Below are 15,664 nucleotides of genomic sequence, written 5' to 3' on the forward strand. Positions count from 1 at the left end.
CTCCTACTTCCGCCGCCGCCGCCGCCGTCGCAGGTCTCGGCTGAGTTGTCGGCTGTGAGTTGCCGTCTGTTCGGAACCGCTGCTGTCGCCGCCGCGATGCCGCTGGAGAACCTGGAAGAGGAGGGTCTGCCCAAGAACCCGGACCTGCGCATCGCGCAGCTGCGCTTCCTGCTCAGCCTGCCCGAGCACCGCGGGGACGCGGCGGTCCGCGACGAGCTGATGGCAGCCGTCCGCGATAACAGTGAGGCCCGCGGGAGCGCCGAGTCAGCGGCCTAGGCCCGGGCGGCCCCGCGCTCCCCAGCCTGAGGGGTTTACCCCGACGGGGACCCCGAGATCAGACCTGGCTTATCCGCACCTCGGGGCTTTCATTTTCTCAGCACCTCCAGGCTTTCAGAGTGGTGTGCGGCTCTGTGCGCCTCCCGCCTTGGGACCAGGTTGGGGGTATCCCGAGTTGTTGAGCACCGAGCCAGAGACAGGGCTTATTGTCATTAGCGACTGGTCTCGGGGACGTTAGCATTGCCGGTGGAGGGTAAACTTGGCATCGGTTCCTTTTGCCCTTCCCAGTAGTGATGGCAGCGGACGCTATAGCCTTAAGTGCACGGGTCTGAGGTGTTTGTGGCTGTAAACAAGCTCGCCCTTTCTCTCAGTACAGCAGCCACCGAGAGGCAGACCAAGGGTTGCCCTATCCCCGGCCCTAGGAGAGGGCGGCGGTGACAGGCCTGGTCCTGATGTTGGCCTCCCAGTAGCAAGCCCTCGTGGTGCCCAGCCCTTTCCTGCTAATGGGCAGGGGTCCGGCGGACGACCTCACAGCTTGTGTGGGAGGAAGAAGATGGGGGTAAGCACTGTAGGGCAGGAGAGGGGGGCCCACGCCTAAGTCACACCCCTCTTGCTCTCTCTCAGACATGGCTCCTTATTACGAAGCCTTGTGCAAGTCCCTGGAGTGGCAGATGGACGTGGACCTGCTCAACAAAATGAAGAAGGCGAACGAAGACGAGTTGAAACGTTTGGATGAGGAGCTGGAGGATGCAGAGAAGAATCTGGGGGAGAGCGAAATCCGAGACGCGATGATGGCAAAGGCGGAGTACCTCTGCCGGATAGGCGACAAGGTGGGTGAGGTGGTCTCTCCTGTCTGTGTAGCCTGAAGTGGGCACTGTTCAGGGTCCCATTTTAAACATTAAGTACCCTCTTCCCAAAACTGCACAGGTAATCTGCTTACCTGAACTAGTGAATAGTGCAGAAATGAACGAAGAAAAAGTTAATGGTTTTCTTGCTACACTGTTCTCTCCTCGGCCCCCCAGACAGCAGCCAGGTGTGTATTCTTCCCCGTCTCTCCTTGTGATTCAGAGAAGTGCGTGTGCGGACATGCGTGTCTGCTGATGTTGCCAAACTTGGATGTTTCCGTCGTTTATTTTTGTAGCTTGTCTTGGTTGGGAAGCACTGGTTCTGGTGCTTCCCAGAACCAGTGCTTTACGCAAGTAATTGTCTGTCTGTAAGAAACTAAAATCTTAGGGTTAATGCTGAAGTTTTATTTGCTCTTTCTTTTTTTCTGCCTCCTGAGAGATTATCTTTTTAATTCTCTTATTGTACGTTTGTAGTCACGTGTAGGCACTTGTAGAAATTGGGCAGTATTGGTTTAAAAGGGTTGTTTTAAAGTGTATCGAAGTGTACTCATGCTGTGCTGTTTACTTTTTCTTTCAAAATTCTGTCTGGGTGACCGTCCATGTTAGTGCTTAGCTCTTGCTCATTCTGGTTGACTGCTGGTTAGTAGTCCGTTGTAGCAGGGTGATGCTGTGCTTTATTTAACTATTCAGTGGTTGGCCCCCTGTGGTGTTTTCAGCTGTTTTTTACTAAGATAAGCTGCTGCTGTAAAACTGTGCTTGTGTGTGCCTCTGTGTACATATGCTTGTGTCTCTCCAGCGTGTACCCTGAGATGAAATCTCAGGGACAGAAAACAGTCCTTGTCTTAGTATCTGTGACTGTTCTTCAGCCCAGCAGCCAACCTAACTTATGCTATCGGCGTAAGAGGGGCACCTGCAAGTATTGGGTCTTTTAAATTTTTTAACCTAGTTGTTGTATAATAGTGGTTAAGAGGATGGGCTTTGGATGTCCTTGACTGTAAGCAGTGTACCCTGAAGTGTTGAGATAATGGATTACATGGCATTAACTTTAAAAAATTGAGTACTGTGGACTCTTGGATCAGATTGCCTGAGTTCTGTTTCTGGCTTCAGTAATCATGATTTACATAACTGGATGAGTTTCCTCAGCTATTAAATAGGAATAATGATAGTTCCCAGGGGCACAGGAGTTAGACTAGTACCTTGGCAAAGTGCTGAAATGTTAAGTGATCTGAACTGTTATTTATTATTTGATTTAAATTTAAAACAAGTTTATTTTTTTCCTGCTGACTGTAGATTTAAGATCTGGTTATTGTAAAAGTTGAAAAGTACAGAACAGTTTAAAATATAGCTAATATAGTTTGAACAGGATGCAGTATTATGAATCAATGAGAAATGTCAAGCTTTTGATTCAGGCCTTGAGGAATTTCAACAAGGATACGCTGGAATCCACATTTTGTCCATTGGTGGTCTTCTAATAACATAGTCCATGTCTATGCAATAGCATTCTTCTAAAATGAGGAGTTTTCCTCGTTCCTCCGTTTGTTGTTTGTCTAATCTTTATTTACTGTTGGCATGCTGCATCTTTGCTGCTGTGTGCGGCTTTCTCGAGTTGCAGCGAGCAGGGGCTACCTCTTGTTGTGGTGGCTTCTCTGGAGGAGCGTGGACTCCAGGGCTCTCCGCCTCAGCAGTCGTGTCGCACTGGGCTAGCTGCCCTGTGGCACACGTGGATCCTCCCAGACCAGGGATCGAACCCGTGTCTCCAGCATTGGCAGGTGGATCCTTACCCACTGCGCCACCAGGGAAGCCCTACTTTGTTTTTAATATTTTATTTTATTTACTAAATGATCGACTTGGTGGATTTTTCTCACTGTACTGTATTGATTATAGTCATTATTATTTTTGGTGGTCAGTTTGTTATAGATTTGTTAGTGTAAGTTCCTTTAAGATGGTTTCTTTGTCCTTTTGACATGATCTCATTGGTCTTCCCTATTTTCTCATAAAACAAGATGTCACAGGCTCACGTCGTTTTCTTTCTTCTTTTTTTCTTTTTTGTTTTTGGTTTTTGGTTTTTCAGGCCACGTCACACAGCATGTGGGATCTTAGTTTCTCAGCTGGGGGTTGAACCCATACCCGCAGCAGTGGGAATGCAGAGTCTTAATCCTAACTGGACCACCAGGGAAGTCCCACATATTCATATTTTTAAAGCAATGAAAACATTTTATTCCACAATGATTTGAGATGGAATTGTATATTTAAATAATCAGTTGCATTCTAAGTGATTAAGGTAAAATTTTTTAATACTCTTTAGTTGTTAGGATTGATAATTTACAGGAAAGTAAAAGTAGCGTATTGTAATTGTTAGAGGAAAAATATTGAATATATAGAACAAAGAAGAATACTCAAACAATGGTGAATAAGTTATGAATGTGTTTTTTCCCCCTAGAATATAAGTATATGCTTAGACACATTTGATGTATTTCTTACACTTTATACACGTGGAGAGAATAGTAACCACCCAGCTTCAACAGTTACCATCTCATGGCCATACTCTTCTGTCTCCACGCCTACCTCTCCTCCCACTTTTTGCTTAGAAAATCCTAGACAGCTGTAGCTTTCAAAACATTTAACCTTTTCTCACCTGTTCGCCTTGTTCTCTTGACAGGAAGGTGCTCTGACAGCCTTTCGCAGGACCTATGACAAAACCGTGGCGCTGGGTCACCGACTGGATATTGTGTTCTATCTCCTTAGAATTGGTTTATTTTACATGGATAATGACCTCATCACTCGAAATACAGAAAAGGCCAAAAGGTACGTTTTAGTGGTGGGGGTATATTCCCTCTAAGTTACGATGCGATGAATAAGAAATTGATGGAAGAAATCTGTTTCTTTTGTTTCCAACTAGTACACTTGGTCAAATAATTAATGTACTTATTTAGGAAACTATTCTCTTTATATATTACTTTTTGGTTTAAGTTGTGACAAGTTGTTCTCTCTTTCATAATAATACAAAGCTTGCAAAAAGCACTGTTTATTTCCAGATTATGACTTTTGTTTTAATTTTATAGCTTGATAGAGGAAGGAGGAGATTGGGACCGGAGGAACCGCCTAAAAGTATATCAAGGTCTTTATTGTGTAGCTATTCGTGATTTCAAACAGGCAGCTGAACTCTTCCTTGACACAGTTTCAACATTTACATCCTATGAACTCATGGATTATAAAACCTTTGTGACTTACACCGTCTATGTCAGCATGATTGCCTTAGAAAGACCGGATCTCAGGGAAAAGGTAACGACTGAGTCTTTGATACTCATGTTTAGAGAATACACCATGCTTTTCCAGAATAAATAAACCATAATCATTGAAGCATACATTTGTTCTTTGAAAAACCCCTAGGTGATTAAAGGGGCAGAGATCCTCGAGGTGCTGCACAGCCTGCCGGCCGTCCGCCAGTACCTGTTTTCACTCTACGAATGCCGTTACTCTGTTTTCTTCCAGTCGTTAGGTAAGGATAGAGTTGTTCGTTCGGGCTGTCTTCATCTTATTCCTCACTCTGTCTGTGGACAACCTTAGATGATTTTTCACATATATGAAAAATACAGTGTGCAGAGATAGCTGTTGTTCTTTGGTCAGCGTGCCTAATCTTTGTCCATTCTTGTTAGACGCTGATCAAATATCTTTTTGTGTGGTCCACAAGGTAAGATTGATGGTTACATTTTTTTAAGGATTATTTAACAAAACAGAACACAGAAAAATGCATGACAGTTCTGCGGCCTCACCAGCTAGAGAGATCAGCTGTCTGGTTCTCTGCCGAGGAAGTATGCCTGACCCCTGAGCACGAGTGAGCAAGCGGTTCTAAGCATTGAGTGTTTTGGCGACTGATGTATGGGAATTTGACTCTCCTTTCAATTGAGTTAGCTGTGCATTAGCTGAGTCTTTGTGCTGATTTGCAAATCATTTTCAAGGGATGTTGGTTGAGAAAATGTGTTGAATGTGTTTGTGGTGTTCAACCCAGGGTTCCTTCCCAGATTTTCCTAAAACTTAAAACAACTTGGCATTGATAATTCTCTTGTCTGCTGCAAGTTTCGGAAGGTATTTGGTTAATATAAATAGGCAGCATTTACAAAACTTGGGAAAGGAGGACTCCAAATGATGATCTTTTACTTTCGAAGTGGGTGTTGGCCCAGTGCTTATGGCGTGCTTTCTCCATGCCTAGAAAGTTCGGCTGCCTTGTGGGAATTCACGTGTCTGTGCTCAGTCACATCTGACTCTGCAACTCCATGGACTGTAGCCTGCCAGGCTCTTTCTGTCCATGGGATTTTTCAGGCAAGAATTCTGGAGTAGGTTGCAATTTCATCCTCCACAGGATCTTTCCAACCCAGGGATCGAACCTGTGTCTCCTGCATTGGCAGGTGGATTCTTCACCACTGAGCCACCTGGGAAACCCCATGGGGATTCATACTCCCTTTTAGGCAGCGTGGGAACAGGGAAGGTGTGGAAGGACCTGTGTGGTCCTATCTTCTCATGTTGGCCCACACAGTTGGAAGTGTGGAATTGCCCTTCTCCCTTTTTTATGGCTATGGATCCCATGGTCTGTATTCTGCTCAAATGTGGAGCTTTCTCCTTATTCCTTTGGCCGAAGAGGTTTTTAATAAACCCTTTGTCTGCGTTCCTGGTGCTCTTATTTCATGCCCCATCTATTGACAAGGTGTGCAACCACACCAGTGCTTGCAGAACGTCTTCATCACCCAAAAGATGCTCTGTACCCATCGGCAGTCACCTCCCCTTCCTGTTCGCAGCCTCTGGTCTTTCTGTCTCCATGGATTTGCTTATTTCGGACATGGCGCATAAATGGGTTTACACAGAGCCTCGTGCTCGGCTCCTTCTGCCAGCATGCTTTTGCTGTCACCTGTGCTGTAGCCTAGAGCAGAGCTTCATTCAGTTTACAGCTGAGTGACACACCGCTGCATGGAGACAGGGTTTTACTTATCCATTTATCAGGTGATGGACGTTATCATAAACAGTGTTGTAATGAATGTTTATATACAAGTTTTCATATGGACACAGTGTATACTTTCTCCTGGGTGTATACCTAGTAATGGAATGGCTGGGTCATATGGTAACTATTTGAGAAACTGTTTGAGAAACTGCCAGACTGTTCTCTAGAGCAGCTACGCCGTTTTACCACCAGCAGCGTGTGAGTCCCAGTCCCATCCCCCCAGCCCCCACCATAATACATGTTAATTGTGTGTTTTTTTTGATTATAGGCATCTTAGTGGGTGCAGTGATACATGATGGTTTTGAATATCTCCATGTGTTTATTGGACATATGCCTTGTTTTGAAAACAAATTATTCTGGGATGCTTTATTACAGTTTTTCTCTACTGCTACCCAGAGTTATTAGGAGCAGACCTTACTTTTTTTTTCTTTGTAATGATCTTGACACGAGCACAGTGCCTGTCTGTGTCATTAAGTGCTTCGTGAAAGTGTCTGTAATTTGAGACACTTGGGATATGTACCAAATTTACTCATTTCCCAGATATTTAAAAATTAAAAAAAAACTTCATTGGAGTGTAGTTGGTTTACAGCGTTGTGTTAGTTTCAGCGGCACAGCAGAGTGACTCAGTCACACACATATTCACTCTTTGTTTATTCTTTGCTCATACGGCTTATCTCAGAATACTGAGCAGCGCTGCCCGTGCTGTCCAGCAGCCCTTGTTGGTTTACTGTCTTACAATAGTGTGTGTGTTCTTCCCAAGCTCCTGGTTTATCCAACCCCCCCTTCCCTTTGGTAACCAGAAGTGTCTATGCTAAGTCTCTTGCGTCTGTTTCTGTTTTGTGAATGAGTTCATGTACATCAGTCTGTAGACTAGACCAGTAAGTGATCTCATAGGCTTTTTGTCGTTCTTTGTCTGACTTCCTTCGCTTACTGTGATCATCACCAGGGCTATGCATGCTGCTGGAAATGACATTAACTCACCCTTTTCTTCGGCTGAGTCATACTTCATTGTACATGTATGAAACGCTCGCTTGAGCCATCCATCTTCCCTGGAGCTTTTGGGTGCTTCCTGTTGAATTCAGTTCAGTCGCTCAGTCGTGTCCGACTCTGCGACCCCATGAATCGCAGCATGCCAGGCCTCCCTGTCCATCACCAACTCCCGGAGTTCACTCAGACTCACATCCATCGAGTCAGTGATGCCATCCAGCCATCTCATCCTCTGTCGTCCCCTTTTCCTCCTGCCCCCAATCCCTTCCAGCATCAGAGTCTTTTCCAATGAGTCAACTCTTCGCATGAGGTGGCCAAAGTATTGGAGTTTCAGCTTCAGCATCAGTCCTTCCAAAGAACACCCAGGACTGATCTCCTTTAGGATGGACTGGTTGCTAGTGTAAATGGTGCTGCAGTGAATGCTGGGTGCACGTGTCTTTCTGAAGTGAGGCTTTTCTCCACCTCAAGGCCAGGAGTGAGAGCAGGTCATGGGCAGCCTGTGTTTAGTTTCTTTAAGGAACCTCCATGTGTCCCTTCTGGTGACTGTTAGCAGTTTCCATTGTGCCCCGAAAGCATAGGCAGGTTCCCTATTCTCCGTGCTCTCTCCCACATTTACTGTTTGTAGTCTTTTTTTTTTTTTTTTTTTAAGCTTTTTACTTGATTTTGGAGTTGAACTGATGACTAAGATGTGACTGTTTCAGGTTCACAGCAGAGCAGCTCTGGCATCCGAACACGTGTATGCTTCTTCCCCACACTGCTGTTCGTAGTCTTTTTGATGATGACCAGTCAGACTGGTGCTAATTATTTCTTGAATAATTAGCAATATGGAGCATATTTTCATGTGCTTTCAGAAAAGGGTGGGGGGGAAAGGCAGCGTTTATCTTAAGCTGATCGCTTAAGATTGACTTGTTGAAGGTCCAGCATGCTTTGAATTGTTTTTTGATTACCTGCCCTAGGCCATTGCTTAAAGGGCAGGTGTCCTTTACAGCCCAGCAGGCCTTGTGAATTTGAAGAGTTGCCAGTATGCGCTGGGCTTGCCAGGTGGCTCAGCTGGTAAGGAATCAGCCTGCAATGTGGGAGACCTGAGTTTGATCCCTGGGTTGGGAAGATCCCCTGGAGAAGGGAGCATCTACCCACTCCAGTATTCTGGCCTGAAGAATTCCATAGACTGTATAGTCTATGGGGTCGCAGAGAATCAGGCACCTGAGCGGCTTTCCTTCTGGCTTGTTTTCAGGTGTTGTTGTGGGAAATGTCCACATGGTGGCAGCACTTCTTCACGCCCCTCTCGGGTTCCTTGGGCAGTCAGAGCCCTGGAGAAAAGCCGTGTTCCAGGGTTTTTGATAAAAGTGCAATGCACCACAGTTCTGGTCTCTTGACTTCCCCCTTATGCTGCACCCCCCACCCCCCCCCCCCCCAAGAGAAATCTCAAGCCTTCCCCAACCTGCCCTGCTGAGGGTGCTATGGTACTTAGGTGGGGTAACTCAGGAAGGAGGCTGGCAGTAGGAACCGCACCCCCAGGAGACTTAGAGACCAGGTGACATTGAGAGCTCTTTCAGCCCAGAGGGTCCACCATTCTGGGGTGCACTAGGCGTGGTTGAGCTCTAGGAGGGCCCGCCTGGATCTGGAAATTGGGGTCCCATCCACAGGGGACTAGGCACTCAGGGTCCAGACGGGGCTCGTTTGCTGGTACATCCTCCCTAGCTCCCTCAGCCCCAGCCCAGTCCAGCCTTGGGTCCCAAGGCTGCTCAGGCTTCAGGGGTGTGACTGCAGCCCAGGTCCCCGGGCCTGAGGGGAATACTGTTGATATTTCTGTTGTTTTCTTTTTAAATTCTATTTTTATTGTATACTGGAGTAGAGATAATTTACACAGTGGTGTTTGTTTTTGGTGTTAAGCAACCTGGTTCAGTTACAGAGATACGTACATGTATTCCTCTTCATATTCTTTTCCTATCTAGGTTATTACAGAGTGTTAAGTAGAGTTCCCTGTGTTATTTATTAGGTCCTTGTGAATTACCTATTTTACATATTGTTGTTCAGTTGCTAAATCATGTGTGACTCTTTGCCACCCCATGGACTGTACCACACCACATTTCCCTGTCCATCACCATCTCCTGGAGTTTGCTCAAACTCATGTCCATTGAGTTGCTGATTCCATCCAACCATCTCCTCCTTTGTCGCCCCCTTCTCCTGTCTTCAGTCTTTCCCAGTATCAGGGTCTTTTCCAATGAGTCAGCTCTTCACATCAGGTGGCCAAAGTATTGGAGCTTCAACATGAGTCTTTCCAATGAATATTCAGAGTTGGTTTCCTTTAGGATTGACTGGTTTAATCTCCTTGCTGTCCAAAGGACTCTCAAGAGTCTTCTCCAGCACCACAGTTCTAAAGCATCAATTCTTTGGTGCTCAGCCTTCTTTATGGTTCCAACTTTCACATCCGTACATGAATACTGGAAAAAGCATATCTTTGATCATACACACCTTTGTTGGCAAAGTGATGTCTGTGATTTTTAATATAGGTTTGTCATAGCTTTCCTTCCAGGGAGCAAGCATCTTTTAATTTCATAGCTGCAGTCACCATCCACAGTGATTTTGGAGCCCAAGAAAATAAAGTCTGTCACTGTTTCCACTTTTCCCCCTTTTATTTGACATGAAGTGATGGCACCCAGTGCCATCATTGTAGTTTTTTTAAATGTTGAATTTTAAGCCATCTTTGTCACTCTGCTGTTTCACCCTTATCAGGAGGCTTTTTACTTCCTCTTTACTTTCTGCCATTAGAGTGGTACCATCTGCATATCTGAAGTCGTTTATATTTCTCCTGGATATCTTGGTCCTGCTGGTGGTTGATCCGGTGCAGCATTTCGCATGATGTACTCTGCATGTAAGTTAAATAAACAGGTGACAGTGTACAGCCTTGTCATACTCCTTTCCCAGTTTTGAACAAGTCAGTCATTCCATGTAAGGTTCTAACTGTTTGTTCTTGATTTGCATACAGGTTCCTCAGGAGACAGCTAAGGTGGTCTGGTATTCCCATCTCTTTAAGAATGTTCTGCAGTTTGTTGTGATCCACACAAAGACTTTAGCATAGTCAGTGAAGCAGAAGTAGATGTTTTTCTGGAATTCCCTTACTTTCTCTATGATCCAGCGAATATTGGCAATTTGATCTCTGGTTCCTCTGCCTTTTCGAAACTCAGCTTGTGCATTTGAAAGTTCTCAGTTCACATACTGCTGAAACCGACTTTGAAGGATTTTGAGCATTACCTTGCTAGCGTGTGAGATGAGTACAACTGTGCGGTAGTTGGAGCATTCTTTGGCATTGCCTCTCTTTGGGATTGGAATGAAAACTGACCTGTTCCAGTCCTGTGGCCACTGTTAAGTTTTCCAAATTTGCTGGCGTATTCAGTGTAGCACTTTGACAGCATCATCTTGTAGGATTTGAAATAGCTCAGTTGGAATTCCATCACCTCCACTAGTCTGTTCATAGTGATGCTTCCTAAAGGCCCACTTGACTTCACACTCTAGGACGTCTGGTTCTAGGTGAGTGATCTCACTATCGTGGTTATCTGGGTCATTAAGATCTTTTTGTATAGTTCTTCTGTATATTCTTGCCGCCTCTTCTTAATGTCTTCTGCTTATGTTAGGTCCATACCGTTTCTGCCTTTGATTGTGCCGGTCTTTGCATGAAAGCGTCCCTTGGTATCTGTTAACCGGTTTTCAGGTTGTTGTTACAGGAAACGTCCACAAGGCGGCGCGGTCCTCCATGCCCCCCTCCAGTTTCTTGGGCAATCGGAGCCCTAGAGAAAGTTGTGTTCCGGGGTTGTAGATTAGAGTGGAATGTGCCAGGGCTCGGGTCTTTTGACTTTTTCCCCCTTCTCCTGTACTCCCCCAAATCCCAAGACCTCCGTGAACTGTGCTCCTGAGGGTGCTGTAGTACTTGGGTAGGGCAACTCCAAGGAGGGAAGCTGCTGGTGGGAGCCTCACCACTGGGAGATTTGGAGACCAGGTGACGGGTCAAAGCTCTTCCTACCCGGCGGCTCGACCGTAATCTGGGTGTTCTAGGCTTGACTGAGCTCTCGGAGGGCCCCCCCTAGATCTGGAGATTGGGGTCCCATTCACAGGGGACCAGGCACTGAGGGTCCAGGGGAGGGGGACTCCATTGCAGGCACGTCTCCCCCATTCCCTCAGCTCCACCCCAGCGCTGCCTTGGCAACAGGCTGCTCAGGCTCCAGGAATGTGACCGCATCCCGGGTCACCCAGGCCTGCAGGTAATACCATGGACATCTCTTTTCTTTTTAAATTTAAGTACTTTTTGTGTGCTGGAGTAGAGTTGATTTACCCAGTGGTGTTTTTGGTATGAAGCAAACTGATTCAGTTACATGATACATATGTGTATGCTTCTTCAGATTCTTCTCCTGTCTAGTTATTACAGTGTTGAGTTCTCTTATACAGTAGGTCCTTGTCAGTTATCTGTTTGTAAAATACATGTAATATATTACTGTGTGTGTGTAAACCCCAGCCTCCTAATGTATGCCTCCCCTCCCCCAACACACCTTTCCCCTTTGGTAACCAGAAGTTTGTCCTGGTTATCAAAGTGTGTGCGTCGTTGTGTTTTGTGAATGAGGTCCTTTGTATGGACTTTGATATTCTACCCATAAGTGATATCATAGGCTTTTTGTCCCTCTGACTTCCTTCACTTAGTGTGATCATCTCCAGGTCCATCCACGTTGCTGGTGAAGGCATGAGTTCATTCTTTTTTGTGGCTGAAGGAACATTCCATTATGTGTATGTACTCATATGTATCTGTTCCTCTGCTGACAGGTTGCTTCCCTGTCCTGCCTGTTGTAAAGTGCTGCTGTGAGCATTGGGGTGCATATATCTTTTCCGATTATGGCTTTCTCCACATATATATGCCCTCGAGGGGAACTGCTGGATTATGTGGTAGTTCTCTGTTTAGTTTTTCAGTGAAGCCCATATCCTGCTCCATAGTGGCTGTTGCTAGTTTACATTCCCACCAACAGTGTAAAAAGGTTCCCTTTCCTCCACACCCTCTTCAGCATTTATTGTAGACATTTTGATGATGGCCATTCAGATCATGGTGAGGTGATGCCTTATTGTAGTTCTGATTGCATTTCTCTGATAATTACTGATGTTTCTTGTGCCTCGTGGCCATCTGTATTTCTTCCCCTGAGAAATGTCTATTTAGATCTTCTGCCCCCATTTTTTCTTTTTTAGCTGCTAGGCATGTGGGATCTTCTCTGACCAGGGGTCAAAGGCTTGCCCCTACATTGAGAGCACAGAGTCTTAACCATGGACCACCAGGGAAATCCTGCCCGTTTTGTGATTGGGTGGTTTGGTTTTTGACCGAGGGCTGCAAGAGCTGTTTGTGTGCTGTGGAGATTAACTCCTTGTAGGTTGCTTTGTTTGCAAATGTCTCCCATTCTATGGGTTGTCTTTTCATTCTGTGGTTTCTTGAGGTGAAGGAGCTTTTAATTAACTCCTGTTTATTTTTTACTCTAGGAGGTCATCAAAAAAGACATTGCTGTGATTTATGTCAGAGAGTGTTCTGTTTTCCTACATTTAGGTCTTTGATCCATTTTAAGTTTATTTTCGTGTGTGGTGTTAGGGAAGGTTCCAGTTTCATCCTGTCATGGAGCTGTCCAGCAGCACTTATTGAAGAGACGGTCTTTTCTCCATTGTATGTTCTTGCCGCCTTTGTCATAGATTAACTGGGCATAGGTGTCTGTTTATTTCTGGACTTGCTTTCGTGGTCCGTTGACCTGTCAGCACCATGCTGCCGACTACTAGCCCCGTGGTGCGCCCAGTACGTTTCTTGCACTAAAGCCCATGTTACTGCCATTTCTTTGCAGTGGCTCATTGTGTTTTCCTGCCGAGTAGCATTTCGATGCGTGTGTGTCACAGTCTGCTGCCTACTCAACCTGTAGGCGGGCTGCAGGCAGAGCGGCCCTTGGGCACCCCTGGGACGGCGGGGCCAGGCCTGGGACCGCCCTCCATTTCCCAGGCATTTTAAACGCAAAGGACAGACAGGTGAATCTTTTGACATGTTACCATTTGTATCATTTACTGTCTGCTCCTGTGTAGTGAGATATGTAGCATTTATTTGGCTTTGTAATAAGCTTTTTTGCTTTGCTAAGTATTCATAGACTGTGTACTTTGAAATATTTTACTTGAAAGAGGAAGTAACATCCTTTTCTAGGTAAAACCTAGTTTTCAGAAGTTTACAAATAAACCGAGGTGAGAAAGTCTTAATGTCCAAATTCATATTACAAATTACACAGAATTGTTCCAGAATCATTTTAAGATAGTTATATATCCTCCCAGAACTTCTGTTCATTACATACTTGGAAAATTGGAAAGTAGCAGTCACCCCAAAACCCTGAGGTTTTCTGTATATGTGGAAAATTTTCTAATGTATCACATAAAGAAGAAAGAGGCGCTCTATCCTTGGCTTGCCTGGGCTCTTTCTCTTGAGGCAACCGCTGAGCTCAGGTTCCAAGGGCATTTGTGTCCAGAGACACAGGCACGAAGCACCATTAAATACACGTAGGTGTATGTTACACACAGGTTTCTAAGTAGCTTTTTAGGATTTTTAAGTACCTTTTTCCCTAAAATATAACGAGTATTTCTTCATGTCTCCGTACATATAGCTGGGCATTGGGTCAGTAAGTATTTTTAAGTGTCTCTCATGCGTGGGAGAAGGAAATGGCAACCCACTCCAGTGTTCTTGCCTGGAGAATCCCAGGGCGGGGGAGCCTGGTGGGCTGCCGTCTGTGGGGTTGCACAGAGTTGGACACGACTGAAGTGACTTAGCAGCAGCATGCGTTGGACACTGTATACGTAGCGGCAGATCTAATAGGCGGACCTCCTTGGAACTGCCAGTTAACCTTTCTTCAGCACCTTAGTACGTCAGCGTATTGAATTCTGTATTTTCTCCGGCTGTGCCTCATCCTTTGTTAGGCCTTTCAGTGGCTAACTGGCCTGGGCGCTGTCATTGCCCTTCTCTCTACCTGTATTCTGTTATCAAGTACACATGGATGGCAGGGATTTCCAAACGTGAGTCTCCAGCCCCAAACCTGCCAGCGAGCACCAGACTCAGGCCTTGGGATCTTCAACCTGGATATTAGTAGGAGAGTCCATCTCCACCTCGCCAAAGTGTAACGTTTGAATCCCTCCCCACCCCACCCAAAAACTCAAAAAAGGAGAAATTCTCCAAGGATTTTTATCTATTCTAGCCAGAAATAAGTATACGCTAGACTCCTTGCTCACCTTCCCTGTCTGCATAGCTGTCCCCCTGCTACCCTCTGAACCCGCCCTCCTCTCTGTTCCAGGGCTGAGCCGGGCTCTGCCTGCTGCGTCTGTGTTGCTCTAAGTCTTCGGTCACTATTCAAGTTTTATTTTCATGGAGCTTGTTATTATTCTGGGAGGCTGCCTTGTTTGTTCATTTCTCTCTTCTTCCCCTTGGAAACTGAGTTGCTGTGGCAGCAGAGACCTTATCTTGTGGTTTCCCACCACATGCTCATTACTTAGAATGGTGATAGGTACTATTATTCAGGAAAATGATCGTACTTCTGTGGATTGCTCATTAATATTCTATGTACACTTTATAGAACAAGGCTAGTAATTTTTATCATGTTATAAATCCGCCTTCTAGTTTACCAGTTTATCCAAAGGGAGGTTGTTATAATTTGTCATCTTATTCATTGCAGCTATTGTGGAACAGGAAATGAAAAAGGACTGGCTTTTTGCGCCTCATTATCGATACTACGTAAGAGAAATGCGAATTCATGCGTACAGCCAGCTGCTGGAATCGTACAGGTCATTAACCCTGGGCTATATGGCAGAAGCTTTTGGTGTTGGTGTGGAGTTCATTGATCAGTAAGTCTGAACAGCATCGTGTTAATTTACTCTACAGTTATACCTTTGAATGTGTAAACTTGTACACTGTCTCCACTCGCACACTTTCTCCTTGTGTGTTTCTGCTTTGGTGCAGTGGTAGCAAAGTGGTCTCTGTTACGCCTTGGAGATCCACTCTGCTACGACAGTAGTGACTCTTAGCTCACTGTCTTACATTTCACGTTAGGTCCTAGCTCTTGTGAGAATGCCTTCAATTTTTTGGTTGCTAAAAATCGAAGACTTTGAGCCTTCGATTCAAAGGTTCATCAGATAAATAGGTACTAAGCCCTTACTGTATGGTTGGCATTATTCCAGGTCTGTCTTCATGGAGTTTCATTCTAGTTTTGGGGAGAGTTGGCAAGTATGCACAAAAATGTGTGTGTCATTTCAGATAGAAGTGAGTCTGCAGCGATAATCAGTTGGTGCAGAGAGATGCACAGCTGCAGCCTGGTGGGAGGCGGGCAGGTGGATAGGTGTGCGGGGCCTGGGGTGGGGAGCTGGGACTTTACGTCATCCCGGTGCCCTGGGAGCTGCTGGAGGACGTTCAGCCTGTGGGTAAGTAACGGTGTGTCTTCGCACACCAAGGGGACGGGGGCGGGGAACCAGGGCGAAGTAGATATTCAGAGGGGGAGCTGTCCACGTGGCATCTCGTGAGAAG

At 45.6% G+C, this 15,664-nt stretch overlaps 1 protein-coding gene across 1 annotated transcript in view; it reads left to right on the top strand.

Annotated features, from left to right (window-relative positions):
* PSMD6 (proteasome 26S subunit, non-ATPase 6) overlaps positions 1-15,664 on the top strand; it is an 18,637-nt gene continuing 2,973 nt past the window's right edge. The window contains exons 1-6 of the mRNA XM_019984110.2: positions 1-241; positions 901-1,106; positions 3,781-3,926; positions 4,184-4,403; positions 4,512-4,620; positions 14,820-14,988. Coding sequence (XP_019839669.2) covers positions 97-241; positions 901-1,106; positions 3,781-3,926; positions 4,184-4,403; positions 4,512-4,620; positions 14,820-14,988 — 995 coding nt within the window. The 5' untranslated portion in view covers positions 1-96. The remainder of the gene's footprint in view (positions 242-900; positions 1,107-3,780; positions 3,927-4,183; positions 4,404-4,511; positions 4,621-14,819; positions 14,989-15,664) is intronic.

Source organism: Bos indicus, chromosome 22 (assembly GCF_029378745.1).
Source record: "Bos indicus isolate NIAB-ARS_2022 breed Sahiwal x Tharparkar chromosome 22, NIAB-ARS_B.indTharparkar_mat_pri_1.0, whole genome shotgun sequence".
Lineage (NCBI taxonomy): Eukaryota > Metazoa > Chordata > Mammalia > Artiodactyla > Bovidae > Bos > Bos indicus.